General features: G+C 42.1%; 2 protein-coding genes across 3 annotated transcripts; one reads left to right on the forward strand and one right to left on the reverse strand.

The window, feature by feature from the left end:
- The first annotated feature begins 1,023 nt into the window (after positions 1-1,023).
- On the forward strand, positions 1,024-5,933 carry XBP1 (X-box binding protein 1). The gene is given in 6 exon segments (XM_081123099.1): positions 1,024-1,316; positions 2,357-2,453; positions 3,232-3,360; positions 4,360-4,395; positions 4,398-4,505; positions 4,819-5,933. Coding segments are annotated over 6 exon segments (1,170 nt in total). The 5' UTR covers positions 1,024-1,074; the 3' UTR covers positions 5,377-5,933.
- Positions 5,934-8,946: 3,013 nt separating this feature from the next.
- CCDC117 (coiled-coil domain containing 117) lies at positions 8,947-19,525 on the reverse strand. 2 transcript variants are annotated; one of them, XM_081123207.1, is made up of 5 exons: positions 19,198-19,525; positions 18,456-18,506; positions 14,773-14,997; positions 14,163-14,300; positions 8,947-11,901 (listed from the first exon to the last, which is right to left on the reverse strand). In XM_081123207.1, the coding sequence occupies exons 1-5, from the start codon at positions 19,377-19,379 to the stop codon at positions 11,664-11,666; spliced, it is 834 nt and encodes a 277-aa protein (XP_080979333.1). In that variant the 5' UTR covers positions 19,380-19,525; the 3' UTR covers positions 8,947-11,663. The 2 variants fall into 2 exon arrangements, with proteins under 2 accessions (XP_080979333.1, XP_080979334.1); XM_081123208.1 differs by lacking the exon at positions 19,198-19,525 and adding an exon at positions 19,079-19,097.
- Positions 19,526-20,824: the final 1,299 nt, after the last annotated feature.

Genomic DNA, 20,824 nt, shown 5'->3' on the forward strand with positions numbered 1-20,824 from the left:
CTAAAAACCTGTCTATCTTTTCACTTTTTGCATATATTCCAGTCACTGGCTAAGAGTTTTACTAATCTTTGCATCCTTAGAACCTAGAACTGTGAGGAGCACAGAGGAAGCAGGGAGTCTAGGGAACTTAACAGTTTGTAATTTGCTTTTTAAAAGTAAACCTGGATGTGTGCGGTGTTTCCTCATGTGTTTTTTTCCCCCTCTCCAATGTTAATATTCGTGTATCTCAATTGCCCACTGGCTGCTATCCCGGGGGCCCCTTTCACATGCGCCGTCCCCCCCACCCCCACTTGCTCCGCAGCCGCCAGGCAGGAGCCTTTGAATTTCCCTTCGTTTTTACACACGAAGTATTTTTTTTTCTCATTAAAAAATTATAATATACGCTTATACTAGAAAGCTTAGAAACGCAAAGAAAAATTAAATTACATGTATTCCTCCCGCTCGGAGACAACGCCTACCGCTTTGCTGCGCCCTAACTAGCTTAACACGCGTGACCCCGGCTTCTAAAGGCTCTTATTTCGCGGGATTTCTTCACAGGCTTTTTTCAAGCCCAAGGCCCGATTCGGCTCTCTCTCGACTTTCCGTCCACTCAGGTACGAAGAGGCGCACGAGATAAAATTCTGTCAGCCACAGATAAAAATCTGTCAGTCTCGGTGAAAATTCATCAGTCTGGAAAGCTCTCGGTTTGGAATGAAATTCTGTCATTATGAGTAAAAACGCGTGAGCCTCGGGGGGGGGGGATTAGTTTGATAAGGAAACTCCGCCGGACCCCGACCCTTCCTCTCGAGCCCGGGGCTCCCCCAGCCCTCCGGGTCCCCCGCCCGCCCAGACCTAGGTCTCGCCGGACGCCCCCGGGGAAAATGCCCCCGCACACCCTACCGGGAAAAGCAGCCGCCACGCTGGACGCCTTGGCCCCGCCCCCGTATGGGCCTTTGAACCAATGGGCGCCGAGATACGCTGTGCGTCACGCGGCGCTGGCCAATCGCGAGGGGCCACGATCGTAGAAAGGCTGGGCGCGGCGGGTCCAGGCGGCTGGGCGGCGGCGGCGCGCACTCGCGTAGACACTTTCGGGCCATGGTGGTGGTGGCATCCGCGCAAAGCCCGGCCGTCGGGGCCCCCAAAGTGCTGCTTCTGTCCGGCAAGCCCGCCGCAGCCGCAGCCGCCGCCGCCGCCGGAGCCCCGGCCGGCCGGAATGTGCCACTCATGTTGCCGGGCCAGCGAGGGGCCAGCCCGGAGGCAGAGAGCGGTGGGCCACCCCAGGCGCGAAAGCGACAGCGCCTCACACACCTGAGCCCAGAGGAGAAGGCTCTGCGGAGGTGGGCAAGGGGCCCGGGTCGGAGACTGGATCCGAAACCGGGACAGGGGCCTGGGTCCGGATCGGGCAGCGCTCGGGCGCCCTTGGCCTGGCCTGTCCAGTGCCAGCGTGGCGCGGGGCGGGGCGGGGCAGGAAGTCTGGGCTGACCGGATCCACCGCGCTGAGTCGAGTCCGGGCGGCTCAGGCCTCTTTTATTTTCTTCTTTTCTATCTCGTTAGAGATGCCTAGAGCTGGGTCATGGGGCACCTGGGTTCCAGGCCCTTTTGCTGTGTGACCACAGACCGGTCGTTCAGCTTTTTTGAACTTGGACTCGATTATCCTCTCGGTTTACCTACTTCATTTTGAGGGGCAGCTGAAATGACAGCTGTTGAAAGGGCTGCGAGCTCTCTAAAGGCAGAATTCAGTCTCTGCAGCCTTAAAATGGTATTTCATGAGGTCGTCGGGGAGAGTGAGAGATAAATGCCTATTGCTTAGTCCTCTGTAATGTTAGTTGTTTCTGAGCAGTGTGCGCTTTGTGATTAAGTGCCTCCTGGCTGCCCAGGATCTCAGCACTAGGGCGAGAGGCATAAGCCTCTCCCTTATTGCAGTTGCGCTGGGAGAGAGAGTTGTTTATGTCGTAGCGCGATTGCAGCCTTCACTCGATTTCATCAGTCCAGGTTGGATCCTGTTTGAGGGAATTGGAGTCAGGAAGCGACGGGGGAGTGGAAAGGGGAGGAGGAGATTTCTTATGTTACAAGATGAATATGTGTGTCCAGCCCCCGTGCTGGGGCCAGAATGAGACTGAGGTGGATGATGCAACATGGGCGAGAATAAAGCAATATGGGGTAGAATAAAGCAGGCTTTCAAGATGAATTGAAAGAAGGCTGTATTTTTGTTTCGTTTTGTTTTGTTTTATTGAGGGGAAGAGCCTGAATTGTATTTTTACCATTAGTCTACCTTATACTGTAAATTTATGTGAAAGCACCAGCTGGCCAAGTTTTCAAATAAAGATATAAATAAGGTTTGAGATGACTCAGTGTGGCATGTCCCTTCTGTTCTCAGGAAACTGAAAAACAGAGTAGCAGCTCAGACTGCCAGAGACCGAAAGAAAGCCCGAATGAGTGAGCTGGAACAACAAGTGGTAGATTTGGAAGAAGAGGTAAAAATACTTAAGGCTAAATTCTTCTTTTTTATTCATTGTATATCCTTCCTTGGTAAATGTTCTGATACTTGCTCCCCATCCCAAGTTGTTTCAGTCCTTTTAGAATAAAATTCAACATGTAATTAAAAGTTAAACTAAGTTAGAGTAGATGGGTAGTTGGTTAAATGGTGAAGCTTGATGAGAAAAATGATTGACCCTCTGGCAGGTGTTGCTAGATCCGTTTAAAAGTTGGTGAATTACAGCATTTACAGCAGTGTTTATCGAGTTAGTACCGAGAAATTATTCAGAGCAGATAGGAAATCATTGCTTAAACTTGAGTCCCTTCCTGACTTGGCCAAAGTCCACTAACGGTTTCCTTTCCCTTCTAGGGTCCACCTAATCCTAAATTGTTGCCATTTACACATTCTAAATAATAAAGATTATTTATATTGTTCTTATTTCTTATATTTTTATTTTATGGCCTACTTTTATTGCTACCTGCCAGTTCAAGATAGGATCTTTTTTTTTTAACATCATATCTAAATTAAAGCTGCAAGTCACCCTTTGCTGAGGTCTGTATTAGTTGGAGGCATTGTGTTGTGACCCCATGAGCTGGCACTTCTTAAATAGCTTACTTTTAGTAATTATGACCTTGCCTTCTAATACCTAGTATGAACTGGATAAGCATAGTTTTCCCAAAGGAGTAGGAAAGGAAATTAATTGTGGTGAAACTTCATCAGGTGTATTAAATGAAAGAATTAGATATTTTAATAGACTCTTTCAAATTTTATTACAGAACCAAAAACTTCTGCTAGAAAATCAGCTTTTACGAGAGAAAACTCATGGCCTTGTAGTGGAGAACCAGGAGTTAAGACAGCGCTTGGGGATAGATGCCTTGGTTACTGAAGAGGAGGAAGAGACCAAGGTAAGTATCTCCTTTATTTGGTGCCCTGTGAGAACTGGTTCTAAGTGACATGACATGACTTCTTTCTTTAATGACACTTATTTTCAAGGGTGTATTGAATAGTACTAAGTCCTAATACTTAAATCACCTGGCTCTCTAAGAGCAAGTACTAACAAATGCTGATAGCCCATAATATGTGCCAGTATTAAGGAGAACCAACATAAGAGAGCCAGTCAAATCTGACTTTGAATGCTACCAAAATTATAGTAGTTTTGTTGTTGTTTGTTTTAAAATATACCTTTATTGATTTGGGAGAGAGAGATACAGAAACATCAGTGATTTGATTGACTGCCTCCTGCATGCCCCACACTGGGAATTGAGCCTGCAACCCGGATATGTGCTCTGATCGGGAATCCAACCTCGATCATAGGTCGATGTTCAACCGCTGAGCCATGCCTGCCAGGCTATAGTAGTTTTTTATGAATATGAATTGAGTAGGGAAAGGACTCATGTTAATAGTGACACTTCTCTGATAGAAGATTTATGGCTTTTAATCTATGGATTATGTCAAATTCAATGACAATACTTCAGGTGGTCCAAGATTGACAGGAGTGCAGTTCTACTCTGTGAAGATAATATTCAGGACAAACTTTAAAATAATTACTATCCTAAGAGATTCTGGGCCTAAGTTTACTATACTCCTTTATTACTTAGGAACATTATTATGATGGAGCATATCATTAGGATATTATTTAAGAATATCAGTACTACTTGAATCCTTGAGGAGTAAAAATGTTTCATGGCATACAAACCACAATGAAAAGTTAGTCTTACTCCCTTTTCTCATCTTTTCTGGAGGACTCAAGAAAATGGAAATAACAAAGGCAAGGGAAATATCTCAGCTCTAAAGATTAGTTTTATAAATTTCTGGAAAGTTGAGAATCACAGCTGCCTGGTGAGCATTTCCTTGGGGATTCTCAGCTGTCTGAGCTGTTTATTGACTTTGTTTTTTTCTCTCAGGGGAATGGATCGAGGCCAGTGGCCGGGTCTGCTGAGTCCGCAGCACTCAGACTACGTGCACCTCTGCAGCAGGTGCAGGCCCAGTTGTCACCCCTCCAGAACATCTCCCCGTGGATTCTGACAGTGTTGACTCTTCAGACTCTGAGGTAGGAGTTACTTGGATTTACTAAAGAAGTGTATAACTAGTTAATTCCATCTGTTTGATGCCCGAGATCCCTACCAGACACATTAGGGCAGAAGTTAGTTTGGGTTGGTTTAGGGGTGATCATTGACTACCTTCCTGTTTCCAGGTGATTCAGGACATGGAGTGAAGTATAGATAATTGGGTCTGGTAGGTTCCAGAGGTTATCCTATAGTATAATGATTAATTTATATTACGGAACCTAGTACTTAGTGTTCTGGGTAGATTCTCAGGTGCATTCTAATAGTTGGACTCTATTTAACTTGTGTCTTTTGCAGTCTGATATCCTCTTGGGTATTCTGTTCAACTTGGACCCAGTCATGTTCCTCAGATGTCCTTCTCCAGAGTCTACCAGCCTGGAGCAGCTCCCAGAGGTTTACCCAGAAGGACCCAGTTCCTTACCGGCCTCCCCTTCTCCATCACTGGGGACGTCATCAGCCAAGCTGGAAGCCATTAATGAACTGATTCGTTTTGACCACGTATATACCAAGCCCCTAGTCTTAGAGATGCCCTCTGAGACAGAGAGCCAACCTGATGTGGTAGTGAAAATTGAGGAAGCACCTTCCAGCCCCTCAGAGAAAGATCACCCTGAATTCACTGTCTCAGTGAAGGAAGAACTTGTAGAAGATGACTTCATTCCAGAGTTGGGTATCCCAGATCTACTTTCATCCAGCCATTGCCTGAAGTCATCTTCCTGCCTACTGGATGCTTATAGTGACTGTAGATATGAGGGCTCCCCTTCCCCTTTCAGCGACATGTCCTCTTTGCTTGGTGTAGACCATTCTTGGGAGGACACTTTTGCCAATGAACTCTTTCCCCAGCTGATAAGTGTCTAAGGAATGATCCAATCCTGCCCTTTTCCTAATTATTACACTGCCTGGAAGATAGCAGAGAAGCCTGTCTGTGCTTCATTCAAAAAGCCAAAGTAGAAGATGCACAGCAAAATATTTGTCTGTTGAAACCTCACAGGTCACCCCAAGTATTGTGTATTCAGCAGTCTAAGGTACTCAGATATAGTACTATAATCCAGAATTACAGCTTTTGCGGTTGTACCTTTATCTTAAGGGCAGTAGTTTGCTCTAAAATACTTAAAAAGGGACATCAGACAGGGAATTTATGAAGGGCCCTTTATCATTTTTCTTCTCAGCATCCCAGGCTTGCTTCTGATTTTAGGTCCTTTAGTTTGCTTCTGCAAGCAGAGAGAAACCTAGCTGAGGGGGCTCCTTTTCCCTCATGTACAGTTCAAGTAAAGATCAAGAATCTTTTGTAAAGTTACAGAAATTTACTATGTAAATGCTTGATGGAATCTTTCCCTGCTAGTGTAACTTGTGGAAGGTGCTTTCTCCATTTATTTAAAACTACCATTTAATTGCAATTAAAAAGTGCAATGCAGTGTCTTTGTTCTGATTCCTTCTCAGACCTTGTCTTACTATGTTCTCCCTAGGTGTTTCACTGTTTGCTGTGGTAATGGTTTATTCAACTTCAGTAAGCATACCACTTTTAAAAGTGACTGAAGGTTTTTCTCCCTTAATTACTGCCTGCTTCAATTCCTGGGTGGCCATAAGTGACACAATCTACTCTTTGAGCAGTTACTATATTTCTGAGACAGTTTTTTCAGGCTAACAGACCAATATCACAGCTAGTAAGTGGCAAAGCTGGAACCCTTAACCACTGTTTTGTTATATCATCTCATGTGAGAGAAGGGCATGCCATTAAATACCAAGATTTTCTTTCCATTATTAAAAGGATTGAGCACTTTCTAGAATCAGACTCCCTAGATTCAACTCTGCCATTGGTTAGCTAGGTAACCCTAGACATGTAATATCACTTATTTCCTCATCTGTAAAGGGGCATAATAGTCAATATCTCTAACAGTTGCTAAAGGATTCAAAGAGATGGTATAGTATAAGCACTTAGGATATTCCAGGCACCATCCCAAACGCTAAGAAGTTGGTTATTATCTCCTAATCCATTTTGGAAGGGTTTTAATCTCTTACAGAATTAGGTATATTCTCTAGAATTTGTTTCACAAAGCAATGAACCTGTTCAAGGAAGAACCCTAGAGACATCAACACGATCCCAAAACTAGAGACGATGGCCTCATCATTCTCCACAGTGCTCCTCTTCCTTGGGAATCTTCTTACAAGATAGTAAAGTTTCCCTCGTTTATTGACATTTCACCTATGCCAGCATTCTGTGCCAATATTAAGACAACTGGGGAGGTCAAAGAGAGTAGACAAAAGGAGAAGGGATTCAGAGTTCCAAACAGCAAGGCAAACAGGCTATAGTTTCAACCAAGTACAGGGAACACTTTTGGTGTGATTGGAAGCATGTCCACAAGCATACATGAAGGCAAGACAGCCTAAGGTCCCTGGTCACTGAAGCCAGAGCCCAATCCTGGTGCATGGCATGCAAGATTGCTTAGACTCTGAGTTTCTGCATCGTAAATGTAAAGAGTTTCCAGGTGTCCCCATGATTAAAACCTGATCACCTGATTTTCTATAAAAAGCTGAGAATCTGTGTAGGGATTGTGTAGGAAGATGTAATTAAAGATGCATTTAAAGCCTCCATCATAATAGCAGAAGCATCTGGAGATTGAGGCTCAAGTAATTAACATTCAATGACATCACATGAAAGAGGCAGCTGTACTAACAGGAATAACACACAGGACATATATAACCTGTGTAGAGTATCACAGTTTTCATTTCCTGCACAGATGGGTGAAAATTACTAAACACTACTCAGTCTTGAGAAAACCCCTGGTATTCGGGGACATCATATATATATACACACACACACACACACACACACACACACACATACACACATATATTTTTTAAATATATCTTTGATTTCAGAGAGAGGAAAGGAGAGGGAGAGAGAGAGATAGAAACATCAATGATGAGAGAGTCATTGATCAAACCCACAACCCGGGCATGTGCCCTGACCGGGAATCGAACCCTGATCGCCTGGATCCTAGGTCGACGCTCAACCGCTGAGCCACGCCCAGCCAGGCAAGGACATCATATTGAAACACTAAATTGAATGGTTAGAAATTAAAATCAAGACCTTTCCCTACAAAACCAAAACATTTCTATTACATGCAGAGGGTTATCCATAATTGAGATTAAAAGAATCAGGTGACAGATGCCTGCACACCACTTCCCTGGGCCTGGTAACACCAATCTATGCATTTCCTTGCTTTTCTAGGACTATTACTAGAGCCGACACAAAGTAGGCACAGAACTGTAGGCAGAAGGTAATACTGCCTATTCCAGGAATATTTTATGGCATAGGTTAAAGTCTAACCTCCTAAGAATTAAATCAACCCTGTAACTTCTAATGTTCTTTAAGGGACAGGAAGACTGGCTTAATTTACCCACTAATCAGTTGTTGAAAGACAACATCCTTATTTTGCTGGAGTTGTCATCTCTAAAATGCCACTGGTAGAATATTTGAACCAAACTGATCTACACAAAACTAATTCCCCCTCAAGGAATTAAATGTGGTTTTTAAAAATTGATTTTAGAAAGAGGAAGGGAGAAGGAGGGGAGGAGGGAGAGGGAGACCCATCGATTGGCTGCCTCCCGCATACACCTGGACTGGGGATGGAAACCTACAACCTGGGTATGTGCCCTGACCAGGAATCAAACCAGTGACCTTTAGGTGCAAGGGACAACTCTCAACCAACTGAGGCACACTGGCCAGGGCTCCCCCTCAAGGAATTAAATGTTACATTGCCTAAACCACATTTTATTGTAGATTTTAATGAAATCTAAGTGATATTTTACTGAGGTTTTTTAGTTTCTAAACCTGCCAAAGAACTTTTAAAGATAACTATTAGCTGTGATTTCCAAATTTTTATGAAAAACAAAACAAGATCCTGAGTTTTCTGTACCCTGCCTGCCCATAAATCAGGGATCCACATTTATCCAACAACGGTCGTAAATATGTAGGCAATACTGCCACCCAGTGACCTGTTAAGGAATGATCATGTAATTGAACATCATGGAATTTTCCTATTCCTTATTTTTAAAGGTCCTAAACCTATAAAAACAACACAACTGTGAATTCTATACACCATTTTTAACTCCATATTTGAACATTTTTGAAGACTCAGTCAACTGCCACCTGAATACTGGCAATCAATCGCCATTACCAATCAATGCTGTTGATACTACAGTAGTGAATTGCTAAGAGTGGAAAGCATCCTAAGGGTTTTAGAATGGCAAGACACAGTATGCCTGCTTTGCAAATAGCTAATTCATTTATGAAACTTACCTTTAACCCAACACATTCTCTTCAGACTATATTTAAGCCTCTCAGTGATACGAATGCTACTTCGAATACAATTCAGAGGAAAGCTAAGTAGCTATTATATTTACTTAAGTACAGGAATACAAATATCTCAAAAAGTCCAAAACACTTATGAAGTTTTATTGAAAACAAAGTACAGAAACACCAGATTCTCATTTTAAAGTAAAATTGACAGCACTTTCCAGAACTTTCCTAGTACTGCACCATTCTTATCACTATTCAAAAACAAAACCAAGTTCCAAATCCAAAATAATTAATGAACTTGCTGGTAAACATTCTTCTCATCATTCTAGTTATTTTCCTAAATTTTACATTTGCACCTTTTCAAGAATGAGGTTTTTTAAATTGACTGATTAATATTTGTGAGAACTGGACTTACTTTCTTCATATTATTATTTTTTTAAAAACCCACACACACCCTACTCAAACTCAGAGAAAATATACATTTGTTCATTAAAGCTCACCTGCTTTAGATAATTTTTCCTCTCCACACATTAGCATAGAAAGCCAGTGTTTGATCCATGCTGCAAAAGCTACACAAGATGAAAAGACCTGCACTCCCCTAGGGAAACCTTGAAGCAAAATCAAGTCTTATGCTATAAAAGAAAAACTGCGCAGAAGCATGGGGACTATGGAGACGGCTCAGATGTATAAGCACCACAAAGATGAAGACAATTTTTGTACAAACATATGCAAGTTTAAAAAGCATTAAACATCCATTTTCCTGCAGAAATAATTGTCATGTTAGATAGCTTGACTCCTGAAACAAGCTCTTTAGATTTTAAGGAACAGAATCTTAATTCTCTCCTATATTTACCATCTCCTATGGTATCAGAGCCTTGTTGGGGGCTCTTCGTTCCTCCTCTTCATCACACAGACCTTTGCTCAGAGGCCTGCCCAACAATTGCTATAGAAGACCATCAGTGCGTCTGGATGCTTCTTGGGAAAGCTGTCACCTCTTCGTCCACCCTAACACTGGGACTAACTCCAAATTCCAGGCAGTTGCTTCATATTTTTGGGTTGTACCAGAACAGATTTTTTAGCATGGAGATTTCTTTAAGGCTACAAACTTTGCAAGTTGGTCCCATTAAACAATGACCTATAGGCAGGAGTTTTTCAAATGGCATGAATCAAACACTTGCAGATTTCAACAGAATACAGTTTACATTCAATCTCTTAAATCTGAGATTAAGAAACTATTAGCTGGTTTCCAACTGGTTTAAATACTGGTTTGAAGTTTGAATAATTTTATTGTGTAGACATTAAATATTTTGTTTAAATATTAAACATTAAATCTTTTCCTGACTATCCAGACAGAAATAGAGAAAGCAGAAACAAAAGGCAAGAGAAGAAACAGTCCAATAAACAGACTTGTGACTTCTACGCCAAATGTAACAAGGGGAGGGATTTCGGCATGTGTTTCAAAAATGCCTGGGAGCTAGTTTCTAAAAAGTTACCTCTATACTTGGCATAAATCATGTTTTCCTACACAAGATATCTGATTCCTACAAAGAGAAAAGAAACCCAGAAAACAAAAAGAACTGGGGTGGTCTACTATGTGAGGAAAGGGCCAGTATTACACTATTTCACTCATTTAATAAGTTACAGTGAATATTCTGTAGCATTATAGGAATTGTCACTTCACTTTGCACTACTGAGTCCTTGCCTCACAGAAGAGTTCTTCCTGAGAAATAAAAAACTTCAATCCTGGTTATCCCCAAAGGACACCTTGAGCTGGTTTATGTCCAAAAAATGAAGACATCCTGCTAGCAGGAAGCTATTCTCTACTAACCTTTAGGCTGCTGCACAATAATTGAAGCACCAGGCAAAATGGCTAGTTCAGTAAATCTCAGCATTGCCGGCCCATATGTTCTCAGTTAATTATTCAGTCAGTTTTCTAAATTAACATCTAAAACTCAGCTTGTTCATACAGGTACAATGTTTCTTGAACTACTGAAGTTATCAATGCTGAGTTTACCTGACACAGTACTTCCTTGTGACTGCCTAAGAGATGCTTTTCCCACAGCCAATTTGCACATGGGTTACCTCAAAATCTTTTAAATTATCACTCAAAGTTAATCAAATTGTAAACATTACTGGATAGATCACCTTATCAATTATGCAAGGGAATCCAAGGAGCTACAGTAGCACAAAGCAAAAAGGCCTCAAAGGAAAAACCTTCTTTGTATTTTCATTGCATCTTCAGAGGCAAAGCGGTGAGCCACAATGCTACTGGCTATTCAATCAATTTAGCTACACGGAAATGACAACTAATGTACAAGTTTCAGAGCCTCTATTCAATTTCTTAGCATTAGGCTTAAGCTACTGCTTTCTTCCCTCCCTCTCCCCAATCATAAAGTCACCACTATAAACAGAGCTCGTATCTACAGATGAAGTTGTGATTCAACTGTCAGGGTGCAGTTGTAGTAGCTGTACCCTTTTTTCTTAATGCATCTTTTTCAACTCAAGTGTCTGAGTATTATCCAAGTATCTGAATGGTTTAGACAATGTAAGAGATGATTTAAGTCACCCTTACACATGTAGTTTCCATATTTGCCTGTGCAGACTGTAATCTCACAAGAATAATCCCTCTAAAAAATAGCTTTTCCCTTGAGACAAGCTTCCTTGGCAAAAAGTTGAATTTAAGAAATGGCTACCCAAAATGAGAGTCCCACCCCAAATCACAGGCAGAGATATTCTTACACCCGTTTCATAAAACTTTCAAGTCCGTATACTATATAAGCAGGTTCACAAATGAACACATGAGCCTTCTAAAATTTGACAACTTTAGTATAGAAATAGGCTTCTAGAGTTCCATCTCTTCTTCTGTGCAAGTAGCTGTCTCCAAACTACTGTAAACAGGAATCCCTGTTTGCTGAGGTTCCAAAAATAGTTCAGTTCTCCTAGGGAAGGTAGTGCCAGCAGCAGCATGCTTAGTTTGGCTCTCCCCTGTGTAGTTCTTAGCATTAGATGATGACTTTGGCTTATCAGAAAGGAGTTCAGGGAGAGGTTTCCATAGCACAAGCTCCATGGAAGGACGGCTCCTAAGACACAAAATACAGATTTTTATTAAAAGTTTTAGGATGTGAAAATAAAAAATATATGTTAAAAAGCTAATGTCTGCTATCTAATATGTAGAATTAAGCTATGGCATCAAAATAAGAAATTTATAATAATCCAAAGTAATCTTTAGAAAAGATACTCCAATACATAAAATTTTACAGTTCTGCATGCATTTTTTAAATTATTATTTTTTAAATATGTTTCATAGATTTCAGCGAGGGGAAGAGGAAGAGACAGAGACATCAATGATGACAGAGAGTCACTGATTGGCTGCCTCCTGCACACTACCAGCTGCTAGGGATTGAGCCCACAACCTGGGCATATGCCCTGACCGGGAACTGAACAGAGATCACCTGGATCATAGGTGAACGCTCAACCACTGAGCCATGCCGGCTGGGCCTGCATGCATTTTTTTCTTTTTAATCCTCATCTGAGGATATTTTTTCCATTGCTTTTCAGAGAGAGTAGAAGGGGGGGAGGGGAGAGAGGGGGAGAGAGGGAGGGGGAGACAGAGAGAGAGAGAGAGAGAAAAAGAGAGAGAGAAAAAGAGAGAGAGAGAGAGAGAGAGAAAGAAACATCAATGTGAGAGACACATCAACTGGTTGCCTTCCGCATGCACCCTGGCAACCAAAGTATGTGCCTTCGGCCAGACTCAAACCCAGGACCCTTCAGTCCATGGGCTGACGCTCTAACCACTGAGCAAACTGGCCAGGGACCTACATGCATTTTTAACCAAACCAACTGGTTGTACTGATGCTGTGATTAGAAGTAATACAAACATCCACTGTGAAAAACAGACACCCTTGATTTAACTTTGTAACTTTTTTAATAGTATAGTTAATATTAGCAAATGTGGGCTACTATCTTGTACTAAACCACTATAAGTAAAAAATGAAACACTGAACAAATACATTAAACATATTTCAGTATGCCCTTTGCTTAGCACAGCTATGCAGCACAGTGCTTCTGCAATAACCCAAAACGATTACGTGCCCAACGCCTGTGTCCATCCTCCCTTCCCTGCCACACGTCCCGAATCACAATTGGTTTGGTGGTTTCTGGAGCACAAAGGCAAGTAAGGCAAAATTAAACACAAACAATGAAGAATACCTCCAAAGGCTAGCTTCTGGAAAACTACTCAGAGCAGAAAGTGCTATACTTTAGGCTGGAGGGCCAAGTGACGTGCTCACTCTTCGCTAAACTATGTATCCACCCTCAGGGTTGGGTAGTTAATTATAAGCTCAAGCAGGGGCTGTGATCTAACATCAAGCAGCAGCTGAACCCACTGTGGCCAAAGGCAATAATGCTTCATCTACCTAGCATCACTGTGATGGTGTCCTAAGAAAAAATTTCAGATATATGACATGTACCCTCATTATCAAGTCTTATCTAGGCAACAGGTAAATGGCCCTTTATAACCTGCCTACAGCAGATACTGAGGACTTGAGATCATCTAGGCTCAAGGACTACAAGAATTGCTGAGCTATCATTAGTTCTTATGTTAATAAGCTCCAGGATGTTTTGCTTTTTAGGTTCTGTTTGCTTTCCAGTTTCCTCTCTTGTCCTCACACTATACTTTTACTACTCACTATTACAAGTTTGTTTGTTCTGCTCTCACTAGCTGTTTCTATGCTTGTACTCTAATGATCTAGGAAACCAGAAAAATGAAACTGTATCTTAATTAGGGGCATAATGGTTCTTAGAGCTAAAGGCCTGAGAGGCTATATACACTATAAGACAAATATATGACCTTTGATTTGTAGCCTCTGTGATAACTATTTTGACTGCTGGGAGACATTTTTTTGTTTCCTAGGTCTCGATGGTGTTGTTGGATAATTGAGAAGCTGGGTAAACAAGAGGTTTTGAAATGTGGATCCTATACCCTATCACAAGAATTTAAGAGAATGGGCTCTTTGTTGCCAATCCTCCCATTCCCAAATAGAATACAGTACATTTTAGGACTTCAAAAGAGTTAAAGTTAAGTAGGCAAAGCCCAGGAGTTAAGTAGGCAAAGCAGCCACTCCTGCATACTTCAAACTCATGCTTGCAGAGCATTTTGCTCACCCCCAATGAACTGAAAAGGTCTGTGTGCAACCTGGGCTAAATACAAAACCTACTGTCCTTTCACTTGGCTGGTGATCGGAAGGTGAAGAGATGGCTAGGATAGGACAGGCAATGTCTAGAGACACTGTGTTTCCCCTCCAAGAGCATAATTAAATGGAAACCAGGAACCAAAACTTACATAGACTCAATCATTTTCTTTGTAAAGACTTCATCAAATTCCCTCTTCAAACCTGTTTTCAAGGTATCAGAAAGGACGAGACTGGGGAGATGGTTGATATTTCTGTCAGCTTCAACTTCTTCATCTTCGTCAATTATCCTAAATAAAGGCAGCAGAAGCAGAGAAAGAAAACATATTCAGTCAAGCTATTATATATTCTAGTAATTGGCCAAAATTTTTAAAATAAAAAAGGGTAAAAGTAACAGGTGCTATACAACAAAAGGTCAAGCAAAATATAAGGCTATACATGAGTGAAAAAACTATATACAGAAGAGTTATTCAACATTTCATTTAACAAAAGTTTTGTATTACATGCAATCAGATTTGAACAGCGTGTTCCTAAAAACTCCCATAAACCAAAAATTAAATTCAGAGATAGTAAGTGAAAATATTCTGTACTGTTCTATGAGAAGAACTTACTTTAACATTTAATGTGTACATTTTGAGTTCCCTTATTTTTACAGTCTCTCTGAGAGGTTGAGGATCAAGGTATCATCAAACAATGAATTAGGCCAGCTTAAAAGAGTAGAGACATTACACAGGAACAGCAACATGCTGCCCATTTATTTACCTGTCCTCAATTTCTTGAAGCCTCCTTCTGGCAACTTCACACTGTGGTTCTCCAGTTGTCTGATCCATTTCTTCACAAATAACATCTAACATGCCAGGTGCAGAAAGGCCACTAGTGCATGGATTTACTCCATGACTCTCTATATCCTGATGTGCACAAAGAATCCAGTCATTAGGAGCAGCACAGAGCCCTGCTTCAGTTAGCCTTTTCTTTCTTACTGGGCAACTGGAAAAAAAAATTTTTTTCAATGAAAATCCTGAATATAAATTAAATGTATATATCCCCATTTCTACTCAAATTCTTGTATGAAAAAACTCTAATAACTTTTAACAGTGTGTGATTACAAGATGGAAAATCGCTCATTTTCTTTTCTGTCATTCTCATAGCCTCCTTGAGATGTTTTTTTCTACTGCTCTCTCTGCCAAACTAAGTTGTACCTGCAAGATTTTGCTTTTTTCAAATCAGAAGTGTTCAGTGTGGAAACTTAAAGTCATTCCTATTTATTCGGCTATGGATAGGTTAAATGGGGTAAGAAAACATGATTTGGACTAAATTATTTCATGCCTATCGGTCTATTTTGCAAATAATTAAGAGATCAATGATGATTAAGTCCCAAAGAAAATGTAATATAAATGACTTCAAAGTACTGACAAGAGCTATGGAAGTGGTAGCTGAGCAGCATACTTCAGCGCATTAAGGCACCCAAATGCCAAATCCCTCATCTTCCCAGGGCTTCAATCTGTAAGTTAAAGGTGGTGACCTTTTAAAGCCAATAGTTTTTATACTGCAAACTTTTTATTGTTAACACTAGGATCCTTTATTCAATAATCTCTCATAGGGAACCCCAAAAGATAAAAGCAAAGAAGTCCCTGTGAATCCACAGCAATCCCAAGGCAATAAAGAAAAAAATATTGTCTGGACTAGTAGTTATTAAACTTTGGCAACTTTCAAATCTACTGTCTTATTTGTCTATGTATCAACAAGTTTAGAAAATCCAAAGTTTCTGCTGGCCAAGAAATAAATCATGAAGTCAAAAGATAAACGACAAATTTGGGAAAAATATAACACACATAAGCTGCTGATTTAACAAAGATTTCTTATAGATGAATAAGAAAAAGACCTATAGGCCAATAAAAAATCTGCAGAAACATCGATGATTCACACAAAATTAAACACACATGGCTTAAGTGAAAAAATGTTCAACATCACTTATAATTTACAAAATACAAATTAAAACAGTGATTAATTTCTTTTTAACTATAAAATCCTATGCTCATAAGAGAACAAACATACAATTTAATGAATAATTGCAAAACAAACATCCATGAAAATAACATTCAAGATATGCTGCCACCATCCCAAAATGGTATTCTGTTCCCTCTTCCCTACAGGTAAACACTGTCTTTTATGGTAATTACTTCCTTTTTTAAAAAAATCCTCACCAGAAGGTACTTTTTCCATTGCTTTTCAGAGAGAGTGGAGGGTACGGGGCCAGGGGAGACAGGACATCAAGGTGACAGAGACACTGTGATTGGTTGCCTCCCACGTGTCTGACTCCAATAGGGGATTGAGCCTGCAACCCAGGTACGGATGCCCTTGAAATCAACCCTTCAGTCCGTGGACGATGCTCTAACCACTAAGACAAACTGGCTAGGGCAGTAATTACTTCCTTTAAAAAAATAATACATTATGCCCTGGCCAGCATGGCTCAGTTGGTTGAGCATTGTCCCAGGCATCAAAAGGTCACCGTTTTGATTCCCAGTCAGGGCACATGAGTAGGTTGTAGGTTCGATCCCGGTGGAGGTGCATGTAGGAGACAACTGATTGATGTCTCTCTCATCAATGTTTCTTTCTCTCTCCTTCTCCCATCTTCTCTAAAATCAATAAAAATATGTTTTAAAAAATAGTAATACATTAACACATATACAGATATGCATCCCTAAACAATGTTTAGTTTTGCCTGGTTTGAATCTTATATTTAGGGAATTATAATGTATACATTTTTTAAAAATGTTTTTATTGATTTTAGAGAGAGAGGAAGAGGGAGAGAGAGAAACACTGACATGAGAAACATTGATCTGTTGCCTCCTGCACACACCCCGACCAGGGATCAAACCCTCAACCTAGGAACACGCCCTGACCTTTCTGTGCATGGGATGATGCTCAATCAGCTGTGCCACACTGGCCAAGGCTACACTGTACACATTCTTATATTTCTTCTGCTTGTATTACGCTTATAAAACATATGCATGTTGATAGGTGTAGTGTTTTTTTTCTTTCTTGCTGAACAGAACTCCATTGTATGAATCTGTAATTTAATTGATCCATTTTACCATTGAGACACATTTGGACTGTTTTCAGTTTTGAGCTGGTATAAGCAAAGATGCTATGAATTTTCTTGTGTTTCTTGATGTGCACATGTACATACTCAGGAGGGGAACTAGTGGGTTAAAAGGTACATGTGCCTTCAACTTATTAGATAATGCCAACCTGTTTCCCAAAGTGCTATACCAATTTATATTCTCATCCATAGTGTTTGAGAGTTCCTGGTGCTCCACGACCACTCCTATATAATTGTGGCTTCAATATGCACTTCCCTAGAAACTGATGAGGTCAAACATCTTTTCATTTGGCTGGTCACCTGTATATCCTCTTTGGAGAATTTCTTCACTTTTTTTTTCTCCCATAGACTGCCTATCTATGAGATACAACTTTTTGCCTATCAGATCAAAAAGTATGAAAATACAGATGTGGCGAGAAGATGGAAAAACAGACATTCCCACTGCTAAAAGGAATATAAGTTGACAACAACTCTGGTTCAACATTTAAAATGCACACACTTTAAGACCCAGCAATTACCCATCTAGGAAATCCATTCACCTACTTGCAAACATATACAAAAAGCTTAAAAAGAATGGCCACAGAAGACTTGTTAGTAATAGTAAAAGATTAGAAATAACTTAGAAATCCATTAATATATGCATTTCTGCACAACCCAAGGACACGGACAATGGTGGGGAGAGAGGCTGGGGAGGGGGAAGGGACAGGGTGGAATGGGTCATTGGGGAGAAAAGGAAATCTGTAATATTTTAAACAAAAATAAAATCTAAAAAAAATAATAATAATAATAATAATAAAAAGAAATCCATTAACAGGAAACTCATTAATTATCTATACCTAGCCTTACAAAAGGATTCCATTCAACTGTTGAAAAAGAAATTAGGTGGAATTCTATGTGCCTATATGCAACAAGCTACAATAAAGTTAAAATGAAAAGATTAATGTGTTGCACACTGTGAACAATATCTTCTTACAAATGAAGATATATACAGTTATAAGCTTTAAGTTTTAAAATTATCTTCCACAACACATACAGGAAACAGGTAACAGGGGTTGCCTCTGGGGGGGAACTGTAAGACTTTTCAATATGTATCTTTTTACACAACTGGAGTTCTTTTACTTTGTGTCTGTAATAATATTCACATGGTTCAAAATTCAAACTTTACAATCCATTATAGAGTGAAAAGTTTTCAGACTCTGACAGCCACCTAGTCGCTTTTTCTAAAAGGCAACCAATGTTATCAGTTCCTGTGCCTCCTTTTTTATCTTTTCACTTAAACTGAGGATATAAAATAGGGTAAATTAAATGACAATTAAGCAAATAAATGACACCTGAAACTTACTCATCATCTTCCTGCTCTAGCTTGTGTTTCTTTTTGCAGGGAACTGAAACACTGTTGAAACAAACAAAGAAAAAATAAATCAGTCTACTGAGAAATGTACTGAGCTTGTGCTTTCAGCATCCACTCTTTCTTGCTCCAATAAGCTTCCTAACCCACAGGTACCCAGCTGTCCCTTTCCTTGCGCAGTGGGATGGATATGCAGGTCACAAGGTCAATCAGGTAAATGCTGGGTGGTCCTGACCTAACCAGCGATTGAAATCTAAACTCTCATTCTGTCACGGTAATGGGAGATAAATTTGGGGAGACCCACGTAGGGAAAAAGTATTCGGGGCAAGCACGGCGATGAGCACTTTATTTCCAAGATCTCACTAAGAGGACCCATTTTTGTCCCACTTTGCAGATGAAGAAGCTGACTGTCCGAGAGGCACTGAAAGTTGTTCCCATCACCGGCTGCGCAGTGTCCGCAAGAGGAGCGAGCCGTGAACCCGCCAAGCGGACAGACTCCAGTCGCCCCGGGTTCCAATCCCGTCCCGACCTGGTCGAGTTGGGTCAAGTCTCACTTTCCAGAGGCGCAGGCAGGCCGAGTCCCAACGGGACTCCCAACGCGGCCTCTGGCGACTTACAGTTACGGTCTTTGGAGATCAGTTTCCTCAAATGTAAACCGGGGCTGAGAAGCCTCCAGCGGAGGGTCCTGAGGAGGGAGCGCCCGGCCCGCCCGCCCTGCGCCCGCCGGGCTCCTCACCGTCCGCGCGCCATGCTCCCGCCGGGGCTGTTCGGGGCAACCCGGGATCCCGGCCGCGGGGCCAGCTCCGCACCGTCCGGCCCCGGCGGGAAGGCCCGGCCGGAGAAGGCCGGCGGCGGCTGCAGGAAGTCCGAGCCGCCGCTCAAGGAGAGGCCGCTGAAAGGCCGACCGAGTGCAGCCATGGCCGGGGAGACGAGGAGGCTGCGCCCGCGGCCCCGGCCACCCGCTTCCCCAGGCCCGGCAGCTGCAGCCACAGCGACTGTCGAGAGGTGCCCGCCTCTGAGCCCGCTCTTGACCTCACGTCACGCCTTCTAGAACCCTCCACCCCGGGCCGCCCAGGGGCACGCCGGGATTTGTTGTGTGTGGAGAGCTACTGCCGCAAGGGGTGCTGGGAGTTGCAGTTCTTGCGACTACAAACAAGATGGCTGCCTGGCTTTGCGGGCCAAGGCGAGAGGGTGGCTCTGCCGGGCTTTGATGTGACCCGGGTTCCAATCCTCCCGCCTCGCTGTGCAGTCTGTACCTTAGGTTTCTCAGCAGGAAAACCCGCTAATAACGGTACCCCTCTTCATAGGGTTGACGGGAGAAGTAAATGAATTAAACATATAGCGCCCTGAGAACGCTACTCAGCACATGGTACAGACTCATTCAGTATCAGCCACTAAGTCCTTCTATGTTTTAATATAAATGATGTTGCCAGTGTCAATCCCCATCAGCCAAAGACCACCAAGGTCGTATCTATAATTGAACGAAGGTGTGTTTATCGACTCCTTCGGGTGAGGGAGCCTCTCCGGCAGGGGAGCCTTGGGCGACCGGGGACGGTTCAAGGACGCAGAGCTTTGCCCTGGAATTAACGTTGTCGGGAAGCAGCGACAATTCTCTGACTGGGTATCTTTAGTCCATCTTTTCTAGAAGGTGCGAGGAATGAAAGTCAGCTAACCCCGTAATTGGCAAGGAAGCAACAGTCCTTCCTGTTCGCCGGGATCGGGGGATATTTGGCCATTTTCGTGGTTGAGACAAAGTGCACATTTTTGTGTGTACTCAGGCTGCAAAGGAGTCTTGCTTTTACCTTGATCCGTCAAAGCCACATCTCGGTCCCTGTTTGATGTTGACATTCTGTGAAATTGTTGAAAAGGAAGACACCAGATCCCACCTGACTGCTGGCTGCAGCTGCCGGGTGATGCTTTTCTCTTTCTCACCAAAAACCTAAGGGAGGCCTCTGCCTGCTCGCCCCTGGGTTTAATCAGTCAGCGAGTCCCACGGGCTTTCCTTGCGAAATGCTTCCAGATCATCTTTCTCCATGTCCGTTGCCCTCACAATGGTCTAAGAAAAATAAAAATAAAAATGAATGAACCCCTTTTGCTTGATTCTATACCAGGTTGTACACCCCTTAGCAGGCAATGTATTAGAATGAATCGTTTATTAGGTGCTTCCTAGTTGTAGCAGCTTTTTTGCTCAGAAAAAGTCAAATATTCCTCACAGGAACTCTAAATTCGATGCTTTTTATTGCGCCCATTCTACAGATAAGGAAACTGAGGCAAGTTGTGGTTCCCAACGCCCTCGGCTGTCGGTAAAGGAGCTCAGCCCCAGGTCTGAGGCTTTACATCCTGCCCCAGACTTGCTAGGCTTT

Source organism: Miniopterus schreibersii, assembly GCF_964146895.1.
Source record: "Miniopterus schreibersii genome assembly, chromosome: 20".
Classification (NCBI taxonomy): domain Eukaryota; kingdom Metazoa; phylum Chordata; class Mammalia; order Chiroptera; family Miniopteridae; genus Miniopterus; species Miniopterus schreibersii.